General features: G+C 46.1%; 9 protein-coding genes across 9 annotated transcripts; all 9 read right to left on the bottom strand.

Moving 5' to 3' along the window:
- Positions 1-418: 418 nt before the first annotated feature.
- TM35_000491390 (short chain dehydrogenase) lies at positions 419-1,168 on the bottom strand (the record flags this gene model as incomplete). The annotated part of the gene is made up of 1 exon (XM_029030541.1): positions 419-1,168. One exon carries the CDS (start codon positions 1,166-1,168, stop codon positions 419-421), a length of 750 nt encoding a protein of 249 aa, XP_028878199.1.
- Positions 1,169-2,393: 1,225 nt separating this feature from the next.
- On the bottom strand, positions 2,394-4,310 carry TM35_000491380 (putative choline ethanolamine kinase; the record flags this gene model as incomplete). Its single annotated transcript, XM_029030540.1, has 1 exon — positions 2,394-4,310. One exon carries the CDS (start codon positions 4,308-4,310, stop codon positions 2,394-2,396), a length of 1,917 nt encoding a protein of 638 aa, XP_028878198.1.
- Positions 4,311-5,649: 1,339 nt separating this feature from the next.
- TM35_000491370 (uncharacterized protein) lies at positions 5,650-6,327 on the bottom strand (the record flags this gene model as incomplete). The annotated part of the gene is made up of 1 exon (XM_029030539.1): positions 5,650-6,327. One exon carries the CDS (start codon positions 6,325-6,327, stop codon positions 5,650-5,652), a length of 678 nt encoding a protein of 225 aa, XP_028878197.1.
- A 305-nt stretch (positions 6,328-6,632) lies between these two features.
- TM35_000491360 (pre-mRNA splicing factor ATP-dependent RNA helicase) lies at positions 6,633-8,777 on the bottom strand (the record flags this gene model as incomplete). Its single annotated transcript, XM_029030538.1, has 1 exon — positions 6,633-8,777. The coding sequence occupies one exon, from the start codon at positions 8,775-8,777 to the stop codon at positions 6,633-6,635; it is 2,145 nt and encodes a 714-aa protein (XP_028878196.1).
- Positions 8,778-9,140: 363 nt separating this feature from the next.
- Positions 9,141-11,057, bottom strand: TM35_000491350 (putative choline ethanolamine kinase; the record flags this gene model as incomplete). Its single annotated transcript, XM_029030537.1, has 1 exon — positions 9,141-11,057. One exon carries the CDS (start codon positions 11,055-11,057, stop codon positions 9,141-9,143), a length of 1,917 nt encoding a protein of 638 aa, XP_028878195.1.
- A 1,407-nt stretch (positions 11,058-12,464) lies between these two features.
- TM35_000491340 (uncharacterized protein) lies at positions 12,465-13,403 on the bottom strand (the record flags this gene model as incomplete). The annotated part of the gene is made up of 1 exon (XM_029030536.1): positions 12,465-13,403. One exon carries the CDS (start codon positions 13,401-13,403, stop codon positions 12,465-12,467), a length of 939 nt encoding a protein of 312 aa, XP_028878194.1.
- Positions 13,404-13,989: 586 nt separating this feature from the next.
- TM35_000491330 (uncharacterized protein) lies at positions 13,990-16,221 on the bottom strand (the record flags this gene model as incomplete). The annotated part of the gene is made up of 1 exon (XM_029030535.1): positions 13,990-16,221. One exon carries the CDS (start codon positions 16,219-16,221, stop codon positions 13,990-13,992), a length of 2,232 nt encoding a protein of 743 aa, XP_028878193.1.
- A 295-nt stretch (positions 16,222-16,516) lies between these two features.
- TM35_000491320 (uncharacterized protein) lies at positions 16,517-17,644 on the bottom strand (the record flags this gene model as incomplete). Its single annotated transcript, XM_029030534.1, has 1 exon — positions 16,517-17,644. One exon carries the CDS (start codon positions 17,642-17,644, stop codon positions 16,517-16,519), a length of 1,128 nt encoding a protein of 375 aa, XP_028878192.1.
- A 334-nt stretch (positions 17,645-17,978) lies between these two features.
- TM35_000491310 (uncharacterized protein) lies at positions 17,979-22,067 on the bottom strand (the record flags this gene model as incomplete). Its single annotated transcript, XM_029030533.1, has 1 exon — positions 17,979-22,067. A coding segment is annotated over one exon (4,089 nt), but the record flags the coding sequence as incomplete, so codon positions are not given.

Here is a 22,067-nt window from a genome sequence, read left to right as displayed (position 1 = left end):
GCATTCACATTATCAAGTCGAATCAGTTTACTATTGTCGTTCCCTTTTTTTTTGTTCCATGTCGCAGAAATTTGCCATTCCCAAGGTACGTTTCTTCCTAGTAAGGCCCAAATAAAATGGAAAAGAATGCAGCGCATGCTTGAATTGCATGCTGACACTCTCTCTTCCTCTCAGTCTTAATTTTCTTTCTTCGTTTGGTGCTCGTAATCATTCTATATAACTCCCACCCACACCACCCAAAGCACCACTACACCACCCCAAGGAAACCAAAAGAAAAGATAGAGAACATTCATTCACGGTGCATATTTTCCTTCTTTTTTTTTCTGCTTTTCGTCCATAGGCAATACTTAAAATAGCGTACTCACAAACAGACAGAAGGAAATGGAGAAGTACACGCATTGTAAAGAATGTGTACATTTCACCAGTTGAGTCGCTCCTTCTTGTGAAAGAAACCGCCGGTAGGTCCGTCAGGAGGCAATGTGGCAAGATAGACACTCGTCTCGGCGCCCTCGTCCGGTTCCATTGGCGCCTCTGCGGAGTTGTGCGACATGTCTGTGCGCACATATCCGGGATACGCCGCATTGACTTTAGCCGCCTTCGCGACGCCGTCCTGTGTTGACAACCAGTGAGCGAGATTGTGGGTGTACATGTTCAGTGCCGCTTTGGTGCACTTGTAGCTTGTGAAGAGTGGACTGGCATACTTGTTTTGCGGCCGCTCCACCGTTTCGTGTGTGCCAAGTGGTGTACTGACATTCACAATACGGGGGGCATCGGATGTGCGTAGCATGAGCGGCAGAAAGGCGTTAGTGACTGTGACAACTGAGTAAAAGTTAACTTCGAACTCCTCCCGCATACGTGCAACATCCAGTGGCAAGATGTTGTTGTCGTAATCCATCATGGCGGCATTATTGATGAGTGCGTCGAGTCTCTTATGCTGCGACTCCACTTCGCGGAGGGCAGCAGCAACAGAGTCGCTATCGGTGATGGTGACAATCAGCAGATGAGTGTCAAGGCCTTCAGCACGCAGAGACGCCACTGCAGCCTCACCGCTGGTTTTATCACGCGCCGCCATCAATACACGGTAGCCACACTGTGCCAACTTGCGGGAGGTGGCAAACCCAATACCGCGATTGGCACCAGTTACCAACGCCACTCGATTCTCAGTCATGGAAGAAGAAATGCAAGAAACCAAATGCAATACGAATTGTATACACTACAACTAATAATAGAGAGGCAAATAGGAAATAACATAAGGGAAAAAAAAATAATACAGTTTCCACTAATTATATTTTGTTGGTGGTTGCATATTGCCAGTGTCCCCTCTTGGAGAAACCCCCATAAAAAAGCGGGATTTGGTTTTGATGCGCAAATACACGTTGAAATAAATAAATAAAAAATCAGCTAACAACAATAAAAAAAATAAAGACGAAAGGAAAGAGTTCCTTTTTATATATGCATCTGTAAAAAAGCTGATTTTTGACGTGAGGCTATACCGTCATAGGGGTCTCCCAACTGCTCCGTTCTTCTTCCCAGACCCTCTGTTTCTCATCTCTGTTCTGTTCTGTTCTGTTTTTTTTTTTTTTTCCCTCTCTTCAAGCCAAAGCCTGAAAATCCGCTCATTTCCACAGTACATTGTGTACTGCGAGAATAACACGCTGCAGTTGGTGTAGCCGGCCTTCCTCACGCCGCACCGCCTCGCGGCGACTCCAGTACTCACGCAGCAATTTCTCGTACGCCTGTGTCTCGTCCTCTGCCATTGCGGGGCAAACGGCCCAACACAACCACGGCTACCAGTAAAAAAATAAAACAAAGGTGGATTACAAGAACAGAACAAAGAGAGTGATTCGATACAAGGTGCAAAAATACATAAAAACAGTACATACCGGAAAAAAAAGGATGGGATCCCAAATTAAAATTCAACCAAATGTAAGTAAATGAGGTAAATCAAAGTAAAGAACACCTCATTACGGTTCAGTACTGCACACATTTAAACGCTCTCCAAGCTAATACGGTGCGCAATAATAATAATAATAATAATAATAATAATAATAAATACAAAAAGGTAATCGGCAAACAACACATCACAACATGTCTTTAACTCCCTCCAATAACTCTAACACTCCCACACACACAAAAAAAATACAGCAACACAGCAACAAATAAAACAGAAGACAATCAACTACCAATGCTCAAAAAGTAAAAAAAGAAAAGGTCTGAAAAACACAAAAAAAAGGAAGTAGGAACAAATTAAAACACAATATATGTCGTCGCTATTGTAACACGTTTTCCCCCTTTTGGACTATATGAAAACAGAAGGGATAGAACAAAAAAGTTCCACATGCAGTTTCTCCTCCCCCACCTTCACCTTCAATGCATATTGTTCTTCTCATTCTCTAAATGAATCCGTTGCAGCTAAGCCAATGACGCAGTGCAATGTACTCCCGCAGGCGACAGTCACCGTATCGCATGTAATCCAGACCGCTACCACCCACAGCAAACGCCTCCACATCCGTCGTACACTCATTGGGGACGCACCCCATCACAATCGACCATAGTGTCCAGTAGAGGTGCGCCGCGAGCATGCCCAGCAGCAACTCGCCCAGCTGTGCCTTACTGAGGGAGACGTCGCTGACAGGAACACCGTCGCGCGTTGCAAAGTACCGCCGCACCGCCAACAGCGCAGCAGCGCCGATGTCTGTTGCGTCCTCCTCCTCGTCGTTGTTGTTGTTCTTGTCGTTTTTGTCTGCAGTGCCGCGCAGCCATGCGTCGTGTATGAGCTCCGGCATGCGCGGGTACTCCTCGCCCAGTCCGCGCCATGCCTCTGCCTTCGCCGCCGGCGGAAACACGAAGAGGTATTTGATGAACCCGCGTCCACCAACCTCCGTGCCGCGCGTGTAGTCGTAGTCCAGCTCGCACAGTGTGTTCCCAAGGTCAACGCAACGGTAGTTCGCGTCAGCATACTCAAAGTCAATGAAAAGATATCCGTTGCGTTCCACGAGGTTCTTACTCTTACCTTTGCGCGTCAAGTAGCGGGTCGACAGTGCAGTGCTCTCCGCCGCAACCTCGTCCGTCACTTCATCGTCGCTGCTCATCAGTCCGTCGTTCTCAAGCATCCCACCCGGCACCTTCCGCCGCGACAACAGAATGTTGCCCGGGTTCAAGTCATTGTGCGAGAATACAATAGGGATATCCAGCCGCTGTAGCTCCTCACGCACAAACATGATTTCGCCTGTCAGCCAGTCTACCAACGACTGCCGGTGTTCCTCTACCACGTGGGGGTACATTAAGCGCAGCAGGCGAAAACTCACACGTTCGAACGACGTGGGACACACGCTCTCCAACGTCTTTTCACGCAACATCGTGCTGTAGTACCCCTGACGTCCTTCCAGCGCAGAGACAAGCTTATTGTCATCCCCGTACTGATTCTTTTCGGCGCCGGGAAATCGATCCTTATTCATGTTCTCCGGTAGAAACGGCGCCGCATCCAACCCATGCATGCGACACAATCCCTCATATATATCGGCCAACAGCGCCGGAGATCTCAGCAACATTTCAGTCGTACATGTGTATATACCATCCATAAACTCCTCCACACGCCCCCAGTGAAAGCTATGCAACACAGCGGGACTTAGCTCAGCCTTGCTCATCAGCCGCATCGCCTTTGTGTCGCGCGCACGATCAATTACCTCCCCACCCCCGTCACCATACACCCGCAGCAGAATCGTCTTTCCGGGGAACGACGCGTGCCCCAGGCGGTACACGTGATTACTATTCCCACCAGAGAGCCGTGTCACACTCAGCTCATCCGCCAGCCACTGCGAGACACCCATTGGGTCGTTTAGCGCCCCTCGCGAGTCCTCAAGACACGTGCACCCCACATGCGGGTTGGACGTCCCCATTGCCTTGTAGTAGTTCTTGGGGTCGAAGAGATGGCGTAGCGGACACCAGTCCTCGTGCCCACGCATGTTGCAAAACTTTCCTCCATCACCGTCGACCATAGCAGAAGTGCCGTCAGCGGATTTAGCGTGTATTTCCGCAGACTTTCTCGTCGCCACGCGGTACAGCGAGCGGCAAAGGCGATATATCAGTCCATCTAGCTCCACCTGCTCCTCCGTCCTGTTGGCAAGTGTGATGATGCTGTCGAGCGACTCTGCAGAGACCCATGTCAGGGCAGGCGAAGTCTGGGTGGGTACGGACTGTATGTCTGTTGCACATTCCTTCATCGGCGAGCACGGTGGAGTCTTTGACGAGCGGCGAATAGCTGCACGGAGTGGCAGCTCACCCAGCGGATACTGCACGCCAGGAGTCATGTAAACAAATAAGCAAGCAATACTTTCTTCAAATAAGAAAAGGGAATGACAAAAAACGATTTAATGGAAGAGCCAACGAGAGAGACATACACACATAGAAAGAGAGAGAGAGAGAGAGGTACAAAAACACATGAAGAAATTTGGGAAACTGATCTGAGGAATTGTTATTCGAAAGTAAAACTAAAGACCAAAACAGCCGTTTGTCTGAAAAAAGAAAGAAAAAATTCCGTTTGTCCAGAAAGGAATTTACATTCACCCGGGTCCAAAGTATAGTTATTAAGATTAGGGTTGCTCGATAGCGTCATTGATTTTCTTTTTCACCACTTTCCCACAAAGTGATGATAACGAGAAAATTTTTTTTTGGTCAGAATATCCCCAATCGTCAACTTGGAGATTGACTGTTTAGCTGTATTTTCATGGAGAGGAAGAGGAAGAGGTGGAGGAAGAGGTGGAGGGGGGTACGGGATGCAGTTGTGGGGCTGGAGAAGTCATAGGTAAGCGACATTCAACCCTATCACAATATTAGTCGACAATTTTAAGAAAACCATGCTTTAATTGCCCTAGTTCACGCCACAGAGAAATGAATCCAGGTATAAAGGTGATCATCGATAAAGTGATATATCAGCACTGCCTTAATAAAGAATAGTTTTATTTTCCTTTGTTTAAAGAAATATCCCCCACATCGTTCCCACAGCAATCTCCCGTATTTATCGAAGAAAAGAGGTACAGGTGTCTATGGTATTGGAAACTGTACCCAAAACGTCTATGCAATTAAGATAAAACCTCTTAAACTCAAAAAACGTTGACAATGTCACATCTCCTATGAATAAATGTACCCGGAGATAAGATTATCACGCATTGCTTCTCACACTACTTGTGATGAATTTAACATTTATGTACGTCTCTTACATCTCTATTTGTGTGGGGTAGAAGTGAGGCCATACATGTCTGAATCAGAAAGAGAAGCATGGTAAACCAGTGTTCCTTCAATTGATGTTCATTATTGAATTTGGTGTGTTGGATTTCTCAGCCGAGGTGATGATGTCATAGGTAACTTTCGTTTTTTTTTTTTTTTTTTTTTTGATTTATCTATAAAAAAAAAAAAGAGCAAAAGAAAATATGGAAAAAATGAGTAAAGTGCTATCAAGTTGAGACCTAACTAAACCCCAAAGAATGCATTAAGTATAGGCGTAAACATCAGATATATGAAAGAGCAATCACGTGAGAAATAATATGGAGGAGAGGGCATAGACGCACAAAGATAGCCCCCCAATCCTCTTTACACTCGTGAAATAGGAAAGTTCCTACAGGTATTCAAACTTTTTTATTGTTGTATTCCTCATAGGTCGTCCCGAAGTTCCAGGAAATCATACATTGGGTTGGTATTCTCAATGCCAACGTTTGTCATCCACTTCACGAGATCTATAACGCTGGAACCCTCAATAAGAGATGAAAGACTACCAACTGAGCTGCATTTCTCCTGATTGGCCGGAGATGCCAAACAGTAGTTTGCCAACCGTTCCAGAAGAACCCGACCAGCATCATAGTAAACATTTTTGTATGAAGTTTTCAGCAGGTCATCGGCCTTCTTTCGTAGTTTGTTCGCAGTGCGTTTTCCGTGTTGCATGAAAAAGTTTTCCACAACGTAAGCAATTGCATCACAGATATCAGCCTGCGGCTTCCCTGAGACATCAAGCCCTCGTTTTTGGACTACCTCCGTACAGAGAGCCTTGGCATTATCTTTCCATACTTCCCAAAAGGATGCGTTGGGGATCTCGCGCTTACCCTGCTCACTGACGGGTTTCTTATCGCGATTTTGAAACGCAACACGCACAAAGTCAGCCTTTTCTTGACATCCAGGGCAACTGAGATCACGTTCTTCTAGAAAATGTCGGAGGTCTTTGATCTTCATCCGTTTAAAGTCCTGCTCTGTCATCTCTGCCATCGCGGTGAGGCAGACAAGGTAGAATAGCAGGACCAAAAGCAACAATAGAGGTCTTAAGCCAATATCACGCATTGAGTAAATACTCATTTTCTGCTTCCCTAGAAAAATCCTTGTATGCCTTTGAATAAAATTAGAAAAAGAAAAAAAAATAATAAATGGACGTAATCACGTGAATGTACCTCTCTCTTTCTTTCTTTCTTTCTTTCTTCACTTAATTGCACGTAGATGTGTGCGCCTGTATAAGTCTTCATAGCCCCTAAAACGGCTATTTTTCTGTTTTTCATCATTATATATAGTAGATTTTGCTTATGATTTAATCCGTTTGTTTAACAGGAACTGAGCCCAACCCTCCTCGAAAAAACATGCACGCTGTGCACTTAACACGAGTCAGAGTCGGTATCACTGTCGTCTGCACGATGACGTTTTTGACCCCTACCGTTGTGCTCTTTCGTCGAAACTGCATTACGGCGATGACGGCGGTGCAACTCATCAAACACCTGCCTACTCACTCCCTCAAATTCCTCCGGGGCAAAGTATGATGGACTCACCTCCAGAAGCCAATCATCTGAAACAGCAGTAACAGTGCGGATATACGTGTTGCTAGTGAGTACAAGCTCATTAAACACCACAAACTTTGGTCGACGGTTAAGGAAGGTTGAGGGAAACAGGAGGCACTTAACATCGTCCTTCAGGGTCAGAAACTGGTTCTTTGTGGGTAACGAAAGAGCAACTTTAGTAAAATACCCACGAAGAATGGCACGACGAATCTCATTTGCAAATTCATCATTTGAACTTGCGTCACCTTGTGTATGATTCTGTGAGGCAGAGTAAGTGCTACAAATCTTGCAGTTTAGACGGCGCATAACACCAAGCAGTTGTCGATAAATGCTAACAGCTTGTTTCATAACGCGAGGATTCAAGTAGTTCTCAGTGGCCCAGGACGCACTCTGCTGGTTAGTATCGTGAAATGCATTAAAAGTATTTAACAGCGCAACATGATCACCTGTAGGGTGGTAAAATTGCTCCCGACATCGCATCGCATGTCCACGCTGATTGTTGGGCGGATTTATAAAAGGACTCTGTACAGAAAGCATTGCACAAATACGTGCAATATCGTCTGAACATCCGTATTCAGGGCTGTGGAGTAACATTGCAGCCATTTCAGGTTCCAATGGTAATTCTGCCATCAGTCTACCAAATTCTGTCATATCTCCATCGTCATTTATAGCGCCCAAATAATTAAGCAATTCCAATGCTCGCATAAGGGTCTCTGGTGCAGGTGGTTCCACAAAATCAAAATTTACAAGATCCTCTACACCCATCATCTTCATGTGTAGTACAACCGAGCCTAAATTACAACGAAGAATTTCTGGGTAAGTCTGTGGCTGTAGCAATGTATCGAATGATTTGGCCGTGTACAAGCGGAAACATTTACCTGGTTTAGTACGACCTGCACGACCACAACGTTGTCGGGCACTTGCTTGACTGATGGGTGTCACTAAAAGGGACTCCACCCGCAGCTTTGGATTGTACACCTTCTGCTTTGAGAAACCACTGTCAACGACAAAAACGACACCATCAATGGTAAGAGATGTTTCGGCCACGTTAGTTGCCACAACAATTTTACGTGTACCAGGAGGAACCTTTTGAAACACCCTTCGCTGCTGTTGTGGGGGTAAAGCAGAGTAGAGGGGAAGTACCACCACTGGACCTTTATGACAATTAGCACTACTGTGCTCCGCCATGCGCATACCATTCTGTAGTCGCTCCACCGCCTGCTCAATCTCATCCTCACCGGTGAGAAATATGAGAATATCTCCTTCACCCTCATAAAGGTGAATCTGCGTCGCCGTACGTATCGCCGCCTCCACGTAATTTGACTCTGGAAGGCGAGAATAATACACCTCCACACCGTACATACGTCCGGCGATGTGGACTAGGGGTGCTTCTGGAAAATACACCTGAAAGCGTCGCTCCTCCAATGTTGCAGACATCACCACAACTCGCAGGTCTGGCCTCCGTGGGAGCAACTCCTTCACCACACCAATTAAAACATCTGTGTGAACTGTACGCTCGTGTGCTTCATCAAGGATAATAACACTGTAACGTCGTAAAAGAGGATCACCCATGGCTTCACGTAGAAGCATACCATCGGTCAAATACTTTAACTTTGTTCGTTCGCTACTCATGTCATCAAAACGGATGGAGTAACCCACTTCCTCACCAAGAGTTACATCAAGCTCTTCCGCAACACGCTCACTTACACTGGTGGCAGCAACACGGCGTGGTTGTGTACATGCAATTGCGTTTTCGGGATTCATCTCCAATACGAACTGTGGCACCTGCGTAGTTTTGCCGCTACCTGTTTCGCCCACCAGCAACAGCGTCTGATAGCGAGCCACAAGACCTTGAATTTTCTCTTTAGCAGCAAAAACCGGAAGTTTTTCGCGCCCGCGCAGCAAAGAATGGTAACGGGAACTGAAAGCACGCCCTGTGTACGGATTAATGTCGGCACTTTCCATCTTGCCCCAAACCTCTCTTCAAAGCAAATCAATAAAAAAAAAAAACAAGGAAATTACCCATCAAGAAGACAAAACACACGGGACCAATCTTAGAAACAAAAAAAAAAAAAAAACGTCTACAATGGAAAACCAAAACCACCACAAATTGTAACTCCTGAACATAAGAAAGCAAATATAGAAAAAGCATCAAAAACAAAAAAAAGGAAGTAGGCACAAATTAAAAGACAATATATGTCGTCGCTATTGTAACACGTTTTCCCCCTTTTGGACTATATGAAAACAGAAGGGATAGAACAAAAAAGTTCCACATGCAGTTTCTCCTCCCCCACCTTCACCTTCAATGCATATTGTTCTTCTCATTCTCTAAATGAATCCGTTGCAGCTAAGCCAATGACGCAGTGCAATGTACTCCCGCAGGCGACAGTCACCGTATCGCATGTAATCCAGACCGCTACCACCCACAGCAAACGCCTCCACATCCGTCGTACACTCATTGGGGACGCACCCCATCACAATCGACCATAGTGTCCAGTAGAGGTGCGCCGCGAGCATGCCCAGCAGCAACTCGCCCAGCTGTGCCTTACTGAGGGAGACGTCGCTGACAGGAACACCGTCGCGCGTTGCAAAGTACCGCCGCACCGCCAACAGCGCAGCAGCGCCGATGTCTGTTGCGTCCTCCTCCTCGTCGTTGTTGTTGTTCTTGTCGTTTTTGTCTGCAGTGCCGCGCAGCCATGCGTCGTGTATGAGCTCCGGCATGCGCGGGTACTCCTCGCCCAGTCCGCGCCATGCCTCTGCCTTCGCCGCCGGCGGAAACACGAAGAGGTATTTGATGAACCCGCGTCCACCAACCTCCGTGCCGCGCGTGTAGTCGTAGTCCAGCTCGCACAGTGTGTTCCCAAGGTCAACGCAACGGTAGTTCGCGTCAGCATACTCAAAGTCAATGAAAAGATATCCGTTGCGTTCCACGAGGTTCTTACTCTTACCTTTGCGCGTCAAGTAGCGGGTCGACAGTGCAGTGCTCTCCGCCGCAACCTCGTCCGTCACTTCATCGTCGCTGCTCATCAGTCCGTCGTTCTCAAGCATCCCACCCGGCACCTTCCGCCGCGACAACAGAATGTTGCCCGGGTTCAAGTCATTGTGCGAGAATACAATAGGGATATCCAGCCGCTGTAGCTCCTCACGCACAAACATGATTTCGCCTGTCAGCCAGTCTACCAACGACTGCCGGTGTTCCTCTACCACGTGGGGGTACATTAAGCGCAGCAAGCGAAAACTCACACGTTCGAACGACGTGGGACACACGCTCTCCAAAGTCTTTTCACGCAACATCGTGCTGTAGTACCCCTGACGTCCTTCCAGCGCAGAGACAAGCTTATTGTCATCCCCGTACTGATTCTTTTCGGCGCCGGGAAATCGATCCTTATTCATGTTCTCCGGTAGAAACGGCGCCGCATCCAACCCATGCATGCGACACAATCCCTCATATATATCGGCCAACAGCGCCGGAGATCTCAGCAACATTTCAGTCGTACATGTGTATATACCATCCATAAACTCCTCCACACGCCCCCAGTGAAAGCTATGCAACACAGCGGGACTTAGCTCAGCCTTGCTCATCAGCCGCATCGCCTTTGTGTCGCGCGCACGATCAATTACCTCCCCACCCCCGTCACCATACACCCGCAGCAGAATCGTCTTTCCGGGGAACGACGCGTGCCCCAGGCGGTACACGTGATTACTATTCCCACCAGAGAGCCGTGTCACACTCAGCTCATCCGCCAGCCACTGCGAGACACCCATTGGGTCGTTTAGCGCCCCTCGCGAGTCCTCAAGACACGTGCACCCCACATGCGGGTTGGACGTCCCCATTGCCTTGTAGTAGTTCTTGGGGTCGAAGAGATGGCGTAGCGGACACCAGTCCTCGTGCCCACGCATGTTGCAAAACCTTCCTCCATCACCGTCGACCATAGCAGAAGTGCCGTCAGCGGATTTAGCGTGTATTTCCGCAGACTTTCTCGTCGCCACGCGGTACAGCGAGCGGCAAAGGCGATATATCAGTCCATCTAGCTCCACCTGCTCCTCCGTCCTGTTGGCAAGTGTGATGATGCTGTCGAGCGACTCTGCAGAGACCCATGAGAGGGCAGGCGAAGTCTGGGTGGGTACGGACTGTATGTCTGTTGCACATTCCTTCATCGGCGAGCACGGTGGAGTCTTTGACGAGCGGCGAATAGCTGCACGGAGTGGCAGCTCACCCAGCGGATACTGCACGCCAGGAGTCATGTAAACAAATAAGCAAGCAATACTTTCTTCAAATAAGAAAAGGGAATGACAAAAAACGATTTAATGGAAGAGCCAACGAGAGAGACATACACATAGAGAGAGAAAGAGAGAGAGAGGTACAAAAACACATGAAGACAGATACACAAGAAGCACATGAAGAATACAAAAAATGTGGATATTACAGGACGGTTGGCAATGTAAGACTGTTTATACTTTGTAGATAAAATATTCAGTTTACATAGCGGGGATTAATGTTGTTGTCCTAGATCCATAAATAAGTGATAAGAAGGCTTCCACTAAAGAACGCCTTTTCTGCATGAATCACAGCAGATACATGGGGAAAAATAAGACGCCAATACATATTAATGGATATGAACCCAATTTTTTTTCCTTGCTGTCCAAACCCCAACCTTTTTTTTTCTCTTTACTTTTCGTCAAAAAAAAGTTGACGTTTTTTTTTTTTTTTTAATTTTTTTTTTTTTTTTGTTGCTCCAGAGGGATGAGAGTAGTCACGATAGTGTACACTAAAGACAAACTGCCGGCTATTCTACAACTGAAAGAGGCCAGAATACTTCTGATGGCCCCTTCCCCTTCTGGAGAACATTTCCTGCTGCTTGTGCAAGACACTACAACGCAACAATCAGATATGCACACAGGTAGAAAGAGAAACCCACAAAGTTGATGTAAATATCTGTTTGTGTAGAACACCAAACCGAGTTTAGATGTCTGATGAAGAAATTTTAAGTGGTAAAAAAAAAAAAAATGTGGACGGGTGGAGTGGGACCACTTACAATTGCACAGACAGACATATGCTAAATACGAGAGAAGTGCAATTCATTCTAAATCATGACCACTTGTATACGGTTTTTTTTTTTCTTTTTTTTTTTTTTTTTTTGTTTTTTTTATAAAAAAAAAAAAAAAAGAGCAAAAGAAAATATGGAAAAAATGAGTAAAGTGCTATCAAGTTGAGACCTAACTAAACCCCAAAGAATGCATTAAGTANAGTAGTAGTAGTAGTAGTAGTAGTAGTAGTCAAAATACACAGTTTCCTTATCCTGCTTTTTCTCCTATTTTTGTGCCAGTTTCCTTTTGTTGTTCTTTTTTTTAATTTGGTTCATTTCTCTTTCTCTGTCTTCGTCTATTTCACTATCTCTTATATTTTTACTTCTCTTCGTTTTTTTTTTTATTGCATTCCCCACCCCACCCACCCCCTTCCCTTAATTTTTTTCCGTAAGAGATACAAAGAAACCAAAGAACAGAGGAAAAAAGAATAGAAAGAACTTGTTCCCTTCGTTTTCTTTATTATTATTTTTTTCTTCTATTTTTTCTTTGAGCTGACTCCCTTCCTCCTCTTCGTTTTCCTTTTTCTTTTCATTTTCTCTTCTGTCACTCACCTCCACTTTTTTTTTACATATATTTGGGCCCCTCAGCGCGGTCAAGCAGATTTGACCTCATCTCGCGGTTTAAGATGGCTCCCAAACCGAATGATGGGATAATACGGAATATACGCAGCAACGTTGAGGACCAATAGGTCTGCCGCAGACTTTGATTCAGATCTGCCATGCTGAAATTTGGATACGTCTGACGATAGCGGATGGCGGTGATGTGCATCAGCGTCGTCACAAACTGCAATACAGCTGGTGTGAGGATTTGCGCCATATCTGTGGTGGGGAGTGGCACCTGTGTCTTTCCCTCTACCGGCAGGGGCTTCGGCAACTTTGCATTTTCTGTGGGATTCCAACAGTACTGTGTGAGCCAAGTTGCCACCATTGGGGCAATGGTAAAAGCAGCGATGCATGTAAGTGTATCTCGACCGCAGAAAAGTCCCCGTGTGAGCCACGGCACAGGCTTCCTTGCAGCAGCAGCCGTCTCTGCATTCGCTGGCGGCAGGGATTTGAGGATAATACCATCCTTCCACACTGTTGTGATGGTGTTAAGAACACCGCTCATAATACCAGCCGCGAGATTACAGTACTCCGGGCTGTATCCTTTGGTTTCACAGTAACTTTTTGTCATGTTTGAGCCGATATAAGTAGATGTATAAACAACAGTGCACACGCCGTAAACCAAACTGCACTTATTTTGCGCACAAGGCAGGAAGAATCGGTGTGGACGCAGAAACAAAGTTTTGGTTCCCCTCCACAACTCGCGAAGACTACTGTCTGTTACCCCCGCTACTCGTGCCATGATACTGTAATCCACAATGGAAATAGGAATGGCCGCAGTGGCACCCACAGCAAATGCTGTGGTCAGATCTGCCATCATAACTCCAGGAGTAAAGTGGCGCGCACGATGCGGATGTTGCTTCTGTACAACATCTTCCTTCATGATTGCTTGGGCTTCCATAATTTGTTTGGTCACTTCTTCAAAACAAGTTGATGCAATGCGAAAAAAACAAATCCTTCGTACGTCACACAGGGTTTAAAGAATTGAATCATTCAAACAGGAAAAAAAAAAAAATGAATGAAAGAGAAAAAGTAGTACTACTGGTTATGTGGATAATAATGATGATTGATGGTCGTATTTCCAGGGAATTCGCAGAAAATCTGTCTTCACAATACTTTCACAGTTCCTCTCAGAATTGTTTCTTCTTTTTTTCGTTGTCCTAAATCACCGCAGAAACGGCAGACGATAGTGAGAACAAGAGCAATACACAAACTTATATATGGGAAAAAGATGAAGACCACTTATACGCAGCGATAACATAACGATATAATAGTAATAAAAATAATACAGGGGAATACCCTAACGGTACACACTAAAAAAAAAAAAAACAGCATACACACTCATATATACGAGAGAATATGAGAGATATACAACAACAAAAATAAAAAATAAAAACGAAAAGGAATAAACAAGAAAACAAAAATACTGTTCCGCTAAGTCGGGTGCTACCACCACTCCACTATTACCATTGACATTAGTACCAGCCTTACCGCAGTCCACTGTGCTGCTGCAGGGATAACGTCTTCTCCTTCTCCGCGTCAAGGGCATCAATCAGGACGCGAGACAAGTACAGACGCAACTCCTCCTCGTTTTCCCACATTGGTGTTAATTCATCGTCATCCACTCCAGAAACAAATACGTCGTCAAACTCGTCAATTTGATGTCCCGACTGCCCCACTTTCTCTTGGAGGTGTCGACGGTGATAGTGGTGATGATGACGTGTAGAACTTTTATCAATATTCGGTGGTGGAGAAAGAGGCAGCATATCCCATTTCTTTAGTGTTCTAAATACGCGCGCCCGGGCTTCTGGTGGGAGTCCATCAAAGTCTTTCTCAATAGAAAGCAAACGCTCATTACGTTTACCATAGCGGTAAAAGGGTGGGTTATTGTTGCTGCTCTTGTCCATAGCAGTTTCACCTATATGAGAAGGTGATAGCGATATGTGCTGTGAGTTACTTTTTTGCCGATGTGGCTTGTAGTTCATTGGTGTTATCTCAGGACTGCTATTATCTGGCGATGCCACCACGTCCCAACTCCCACTGTTGTTGTTGTTGTTGTTCTTGCTCTTGCTGTTAGTGCGTGTTTCTGGGATATCACTAAGCACTACTGCGAGGATGTTACGTTTGATTATATCCCCATGCCTGTTGATGCTTTTAAGTAGATGACGCTTCCGCTGATCATTTATGTGTGCCGTTTCCACAGCGGCCTCTTTTCCTCGCTGCTCCTGCGCCCGCCGCGATCGTGCGAGCCGCTCATAATATGCAGACACCGACTTTCCAAATAACATCTTCTGGTACGGTGTCATCTGCTGCACACGGGCCCATCTCTCACCGCGAATACGCCGAACCGCCGCATCACACCACACCTGCCACACCCGTCGCCGCAGTGCAGTCTCCGCCTCTGTGCAAATGAGATGAAGAGCATCACGCAACTTGATAAGACGCAACTCACGCCGCTCCGCCGCAAGAAGAATTCCACCGTCATCTGCCGCTAGTAATTCGAGTACGCCGCGGGACTTTTCCTCCTCCGCCATCAGAGCCACATTCATGCTGTTGAAATCAAATGCCTCCGGAGGGCATGTCACTACTGTTGTTGAAGCGAGTTGAACCGTGGAAGGAGCATACATCGACTCATTGAACGCCCGATGGATGTGTACATCCGCCTCGGGAACTGAATTCGCCGCCACCGCCATGACAGTTCTCGTGTCAAGAAGCGCCTCAAGGACTAACAGCGTCTCACGACTATTCACTGTCACTCCAAGTTCAGCAGCAGCATCTCGCAGAAGCTGCTGTCTACCCTTGTCAGCAACAAATGATAATAAAAAGTCTACCTCCGCAACATGAGTCTCACTGGTTCCACGCTGCGCCCCTGTAGAGGTGTCATCCTCAGTTAAAGAATGATGTCCCGTTTCAGAACGTACCTCGTTGCGAGTCAAATCATCACTAACAGAGCCATCAACAGCAGTATTCACCACTTCTGGTTCTGGTCCATATTTCTGCACAAGAGCAGCAAGCAAATCCTCCTCTTGTCCCTTGTACTTCTCCAACTGGGCATCCACCTGAGCAACCTTGTTTGGTGCATATTTTTCATAGAATGCCGTCAGTCGGTCCTTGAAAGACATGCTAACTCCAGAAGCAGACACAGTAGTATTCACTACCTCTGGTTCTGGTCCATATTTCTGCACAAGAGCAGCAAGCAAATCCTCTTCACGACCCTTGTACTTCTCCAACTGGGCATCCACCTGGGCAACCTTGTTTGGTGCATACCTTTCATAGAATGCAGTGAGACGTTCACCATACGTGCCAGGGTGAGTAACAGCTGAACCATTCATTTCAGAACCTTTACGACTTCGCACAGACGGCGTGAGAGATGTTCCAACTTCCCCCTCTGGTTCTGGTCCATATTTCTGCACAAGAGCAGCAAGCAAATCCTCCTCTTGTCCCTTGTACTTCTCCAACTGGGCATCCACCTGAGCAACCTTGTTTGGTGCATATTTTTCATAGAATGCCGTCAGTCGGTCCTTGAAAGACATGCTAACTCCAGAAGCAGACACAGTAGTATTCACTACCTCTGGTTCTGGTCCATATTTCTGCACAAGAGCAGCGAGCAAATCCTCCTCTTGTCCCTTGTACTTCTCCAACTGGGCATCCACCTGGGCAACCTTGTTTGGTGCATATTTTTCATAGAAAGTCGTTAATCTCGGCTTGTAGGTTGACATTATCTAAACCCCACCACCAATTTAAAAGAAGAACTGTTTTCTTTCTTTCTTGATTTTCTTTTTTAATATAAGCAAAAAAAAAAAAAAAATGAAAACAGTGGTACATTTATAGCAGCAAGCATAAGTGGAAGTGCGTAAAAAAATAAAACAGGATAATCGACTCTTTACGTGAGGATAGGTCACGAAACAGATATCAGAAAACCAACAGTACACTGGCTTGCGAGGTGTGTGGAGAACGACACAGGCAAGCATGAGAACAGAAGCATATATATTTGTTGCAGTGCTTGAAGCGCTATTATGATCCCTTTCCTCGTAACAGCAACATCACAACACCTACAATCATCATAAAGTTCTTTCCAAAAAATACTGAGACATCTTTCCCGTTAACTGCGAGCTCTACAAGACGCAACACTGCATATGGAAGATCGATAAAGAAAAAGGTCCAAAGAAAGTAATGCAATAACTCATCGTCCTTTGCAGGCTCGGTGATGCCAATCAAGTCCGTCCCACCCTGATTTGGTCCTTCAAAGCGACGTAAAAATTCTAGCGTGGCTTCATCTTTCAAAAAGAGTACGGCATAGTACATATTACACGTGATGTGCCCCATCACTGCAAAGAATAGAACAAGCTGCTGCACATCGCTGGTAATGTCCTGCAGTTCCAATACGGTAAAATAGAGCTCTAGCACATCCATAAAGTGTAGCACATGGGCGAACACGGCTGCCATATTGGTGGTATATGCCTTTGTCAATGATGTACCTGCATGAAGACGTGAGATAAGCACTGGAAGTTGCACAATTAATATTGTGAGCATCAGAGTCCCAAGGAGGCCATCAGGTCCTAATCGTGTGGAATTGGCCAATTTATCATTCATCTGTGGCCATAATGTTGCCAATTTTCCTGCTTGAGTCAAAATGTAGATCATAGGCCACTGTCGTACAAACAATATTCGTTGAAATGTCGTCATCATCATAGAAGCGACTATGAAATCAGGTACAATAAAAATCCAGCAAAGTCTACCGACATGAGTTACGAGGTAAGCCATGAAGAGACCTTGTTGTACTAAGTATGCCAAGAGAAGTAGGGTTTGTAGAATGTAGAATGACAACCTGGTTTCAGTCTCCTGCGTGAAAAACGACAAATGGGAAGAGAAATGGTACACAGCTATCGCAGCAGGAACAAACCAATATGAACCAATTACTGCGAATACTTCGTCCCAACCGTCTACTCCCACTATGAGTCGACTATTGTTACTTAGTCCAAGTACGAAGAGAGTGAATGCAGCGAGTGTAAAAACTAAAGAGGCAATTCGTACTATTCGCAATCGCCAATTACTGGACATCGCGGCGGAGATGGAAGTATCACGTTCCACCCATTCATTTTCACTCCCCCAATTTATCCACTCTGTGGATGGTTGACCCATTCGAGACCCTTCAATTTAAAGAATCTTCTCACGCACTGTTTCTGATACCCTTCCGAGAAGTAAATAAAGGAAAAAGTAAACGAGCAACAATATTTCTAGTAAGGTATAAAAAGATACATAAAAACTCAATCAACCATATCATCTCTATTCACCTCCTCCCCACCCCCTGCACCTGAACAAGAAAAAAACAACAAGAATAATAAACGAGGTACATACACAAACATAATCAGAAAGAAACCTTTATATTGAGACAAAGGCAAATATAATTTCAAAGATAAATAGAAAGGAAGCATACTAATAGTACATTGGGAGCAATATAGTGGTGGGTATCTTACTAAGTCCTCATGAAGGCATTCCTTTGCCTATTTAACTGGGATCGAATCAGCCGTCGCAACTCCTGCACGTGACGTCTCACCACTGCCTCTTCTGCACTGTATTTTGATACATCCGCAAGGAGTTGATCCATTGTTTGCTCGATCTCCTTCATATTTTCCTCAGCGATTTTGTCAGCCTCGAGCTTTCGCTGCACCATTCCACGGAGATCATTAATGTGGAGTTCCATCTCATGCATCTCGCGGTAATGATCCTCCTCATTTTTGTTAAACTCACGTTGCAGTCTTGAGAGATCGTCCAAGGCCCCTTGCCATTTACCAATCAGTTCCGTACGCTGATCAAGGAACTTTCCAATAGATTTACTATGACGTTCAATAAGTTCAGGGAGTTGCTGATGTTCATCTTGATGCTGATGCATTGACGCTGCCTCATCATCACTCCCAAAAAGTGCCAATTGCTCCAGAAGTAAGGCACGACACTGTGCTGTATCTTCTGAAAGCTGTCTTGCACGTTCTAAGGCGAGTGGGAGTAGCTCCTTTAATTGTACCGTTCCACCACTTACACCAGTGCCGCTGATATTATTTGTACTATAATAATCATCATATCCATCACCATTGTTAGCATTAACGCCAACGGCCGCCATAAGTGCGAAAATAGCAGGCAAACAATCATACATACTTTCGAAAGGTTCTGTCATAACAGCAGACTCTGCTGTCGTCTTCACTGAAGATTTTAAACGACTACGGACTTTTCCCAGTTCCTTTTTCAGTGCGCTAACAGTCTCGTGCAGCTGTGAAACCTCCTTCATTGCAGTCTCTGATTGGGAGCGAAAATTTGCCGCCTGGCGTTCCGCTTCATAACGGGCAACTTCCTGCTCTTGTTTTTGTTGTTGTAAGGAATCAAGGCGACGTTGCAGAGCCTTTTCGTTTTCATTGTGTACAACCTCCATATCACGCCAATTCTGCCGTTCAGACTCACGCTCCTTCTCATGGTCACGGCACATCTCATCTAGACGACGTTGCAGTAATTGAACTCTGTTTTCGAATCCTCTTTCTAGACGGGATTTTTCGGCTAAAAGATTTGCTCCATTACGGCAGACATCTCGTAGTATTAGACGCATCCAAGCCTCATCACGGGCGATAGTCTCTTTTGTCCAGGCAGAAACCTTTTGCAACCACTCACGGAGCTGTGTCACCCCTTGCACGCTATGTTCAATTCGAATGAGGTTCCAACTACAACGACGCAATTCACTACCGCTTTCGGCTAATAAACGTGCCGCTGAGACAGAGGCAACTTCCACCCCCTCTCCTGACGACCGTGTGAGGCTTGTTTCTCTACCTTTTTCATCCTTTTTCTCTTCATTGTTGTCCTTTTCCTTTTCCTTCTCATCCTCATCCTCATCCTCCCTCATCATTTTCTCCTGGCGATCTGATACATCACACCCATTAGTTTCTTTTGCTGTAGATGAATCATCTGGAAGTTTACGAACGATGCTGCGGATTCGTTCAGAAACAGCCGCTGTGGATCTTCGAATAGTTAGTGCCGCCTCCTCAAGTCCTACCATAGAGAGTCGCATATCATCTCCCATGGCTCGAAGTGACATGGACTCTACTTGCTGCTGGTCACACTTGCTACGGAGTTGATTAAACTCCAGTTGAAGAGATGCTAATTCCTGACGGGCTTGCTTAAGAGCTGCGTCAGACGCCTCTTCCTCATCCTTGGCACGCTCTATGACATTCTTGAGAGCATTCCGCTCATTTACCAAGTCATCACATTCCTTCTTTATTTGCTCCTTTTCCCTCCCCAGTGTCTGCCTCATACGGTCAAAGTCTTGTAAAAGAAAAGACTTCTGCTTTTCCACCGCGATACCCTGTTCATGTAACGCTGCATTCTCACTATGTAATCTTTTTAGAGTGTCACTAATTTTTTTTATGCGTGGAACGAGTGCAGTCGGAACAGAGTCATCTGTTTTATCGTTGCCTTCCAGAGTGGACCATATATCCTGCGTCAGCCGCAGTACCTCATGAAACTCCTGAGCTTTCTGTAGTATGCGCACAGGTAGTGCCTCCAAGGGAATTTCTCCAGTCACCTCACCCCCCATCATACAGATAGCAGCGCTGCAACAATTGGTTAATTGACGGATATTGATAAGTTTAGCACGAATATTTTGGATGGACTCCTGCATGGTAATAGGATTTGACAATACATTCTCGATATTGACATCAGTTCCTAATGATACTCTCGAGGTTTCTTGCCCTGTTCCTGCCACACATTTGTTTATCTGACGAGACGCGTTTGACAAGTCATTATCATTGCATATACTATTACCCTGACCTGGTGTGGATAAACAAAAAGAACGATTCAGAGATAATGATTCTTCATCGTAGCTACTCCCTACGCGAGGTGGCTTCGGCCTACTTGTGAGGGAGCGCCCTCGCGTTGCAGTGAGGGAGAAACTTGGGTCATTTATATGCATGATGGACTCCGCAAGTTCCCGCGCATGTTGTTTGCCTGCCTCAGACTCCTGCATTTTCACCTCAAGTTGTCGTAAGAGGTCACGTAGACGCACTGGTCCACGATGCACGGCTGAAGGGTCAAGCATCAGCCGTACCTCTGCGATAGAGTCGCCCGTTTCCTTCGCGAGCTCAACGAGGGCTTTTGCAATGGCTTGCGACTTTGCCGTGGATGGGTTGGGTGTCCCTCCGAGCTTCTCAACACTCGTCAGAACAGCACTACGAAGTACACTGACTTCTGCCGCTTGTGCGGCGAGATGTTGGCGAACCTCCTGGACGATTGGCGGTGGGTCCGTCGTGCGTGGACTGCGAGCCCCGTCGAGAAGCTCGTGGACGGGAAGCAGTAAATTTTGTTTGTGGCTCGCCAACCCCTCGGTGGGCAGAGGGGAGGCCGTTGGGGTCGGCAGGGTCGCTGTGTCAAGAGCACGACGGAGTTCCTCCAGCAGCCGCACGTTTCTCTCCCGCCCCTCCATCACAGACGAGAGACAACACACCACGTACGAGATCACATCATCGTACCCATGCACAAGCGGCAATGGCATCGGTAACGACAAACGATTAACATTGTACTCGCTGCAACTGCTATTGTTCATGCTGCCACTGACGCTGCTCGCACGGCTCTCCCGTTGTGGCTGAAGGACATCGCCACTGTTCTCCAGCATCGATTTGAGAGATGCAAACGCTTGAGCCGCCCTACGACACTCCTCCACGAGTGCTTGTACGGATTTTTTAAAAGGAACCCCATCATTGTCACGGATCACCGTAGCACCATCACCACCAACAGAGACCACCAACGCCTCAAGTGCGGCAACAACGGATTTTTGCTCCTCACGCAAACTATCTACTAGATTACCGTACTCATCCTCCAAAGACGTCCCTGCAGCATGTGACTCAGGGGTATTAGGACCCTTCAGCAAGAGACTTAGTTCATCCATCGATCGCCTTGTCACATCAAGGTCTCTTCGCAAGACAACAATTTGGTCCTGTGCCAAGTGAACAGCACGGTTCGTATCCTCCGCAACAACACTAACTACGGCCGTTTGTATATCAGAATAGTGCGTAAGCATCTTATCCAAGGAAGTTAACCCTACCTTCACATCAGCATTGCCATCTACTTCAGAAACAAATCTCTTCATTACCTCAGAACGCTCGCCCAACAAAGTAAATAACGATGAGGAAGAGAAATCACCAACTCCCAACAAATCCATGAGGTTATGAAAACTTCCGCTTTGGTTTTCAAAGCGTTCGCACTCCTTCTGCATACCACAACACAACTGCCCCAATACACTTAACATACGCTGCAACTCCACATTTAAAACAGTATCACCTCGTAAATTAACAACACCAGTCGTCAAAGAAACCCCACCTAAAGAACCATCAAACCCACTTTCACCTGAAGTTTTAGATAAACCAATTATAAGATTTCGCAAATAAACAACAGCACGATTAACCATAAGCACCAACTCATCATATCGGTCTTGCACATCAGACGCAATACCAGAAAACACACAACACCTTTCTTCAGCACAGTTTAGGATCGATTGCAGCTCCTCCACTTCAATCTGGTGTCGTTCGAG

The sequence above is a fragment of the Trypanosoma theileri genome, assembly GCF_002087225.1.
Source record: "Trypanosoma theileri isolate Edinburgh chromosome Unknown TM35_Tth_49_V1, whole genome shotgun sequence".
Classification (NCBI taxonomy): Eukaryota; Euglenozoa; class Kinetoplastea; order Trypanosomatida; family Trypanosomatidae; genus Trypanosoma; species Trypanosoma theileri.
The sequence above is the reverse complement of the archived record's forward strand: the minus strand, read 5'-3'. Positions and strand labels throughout refer to the sequence as shown.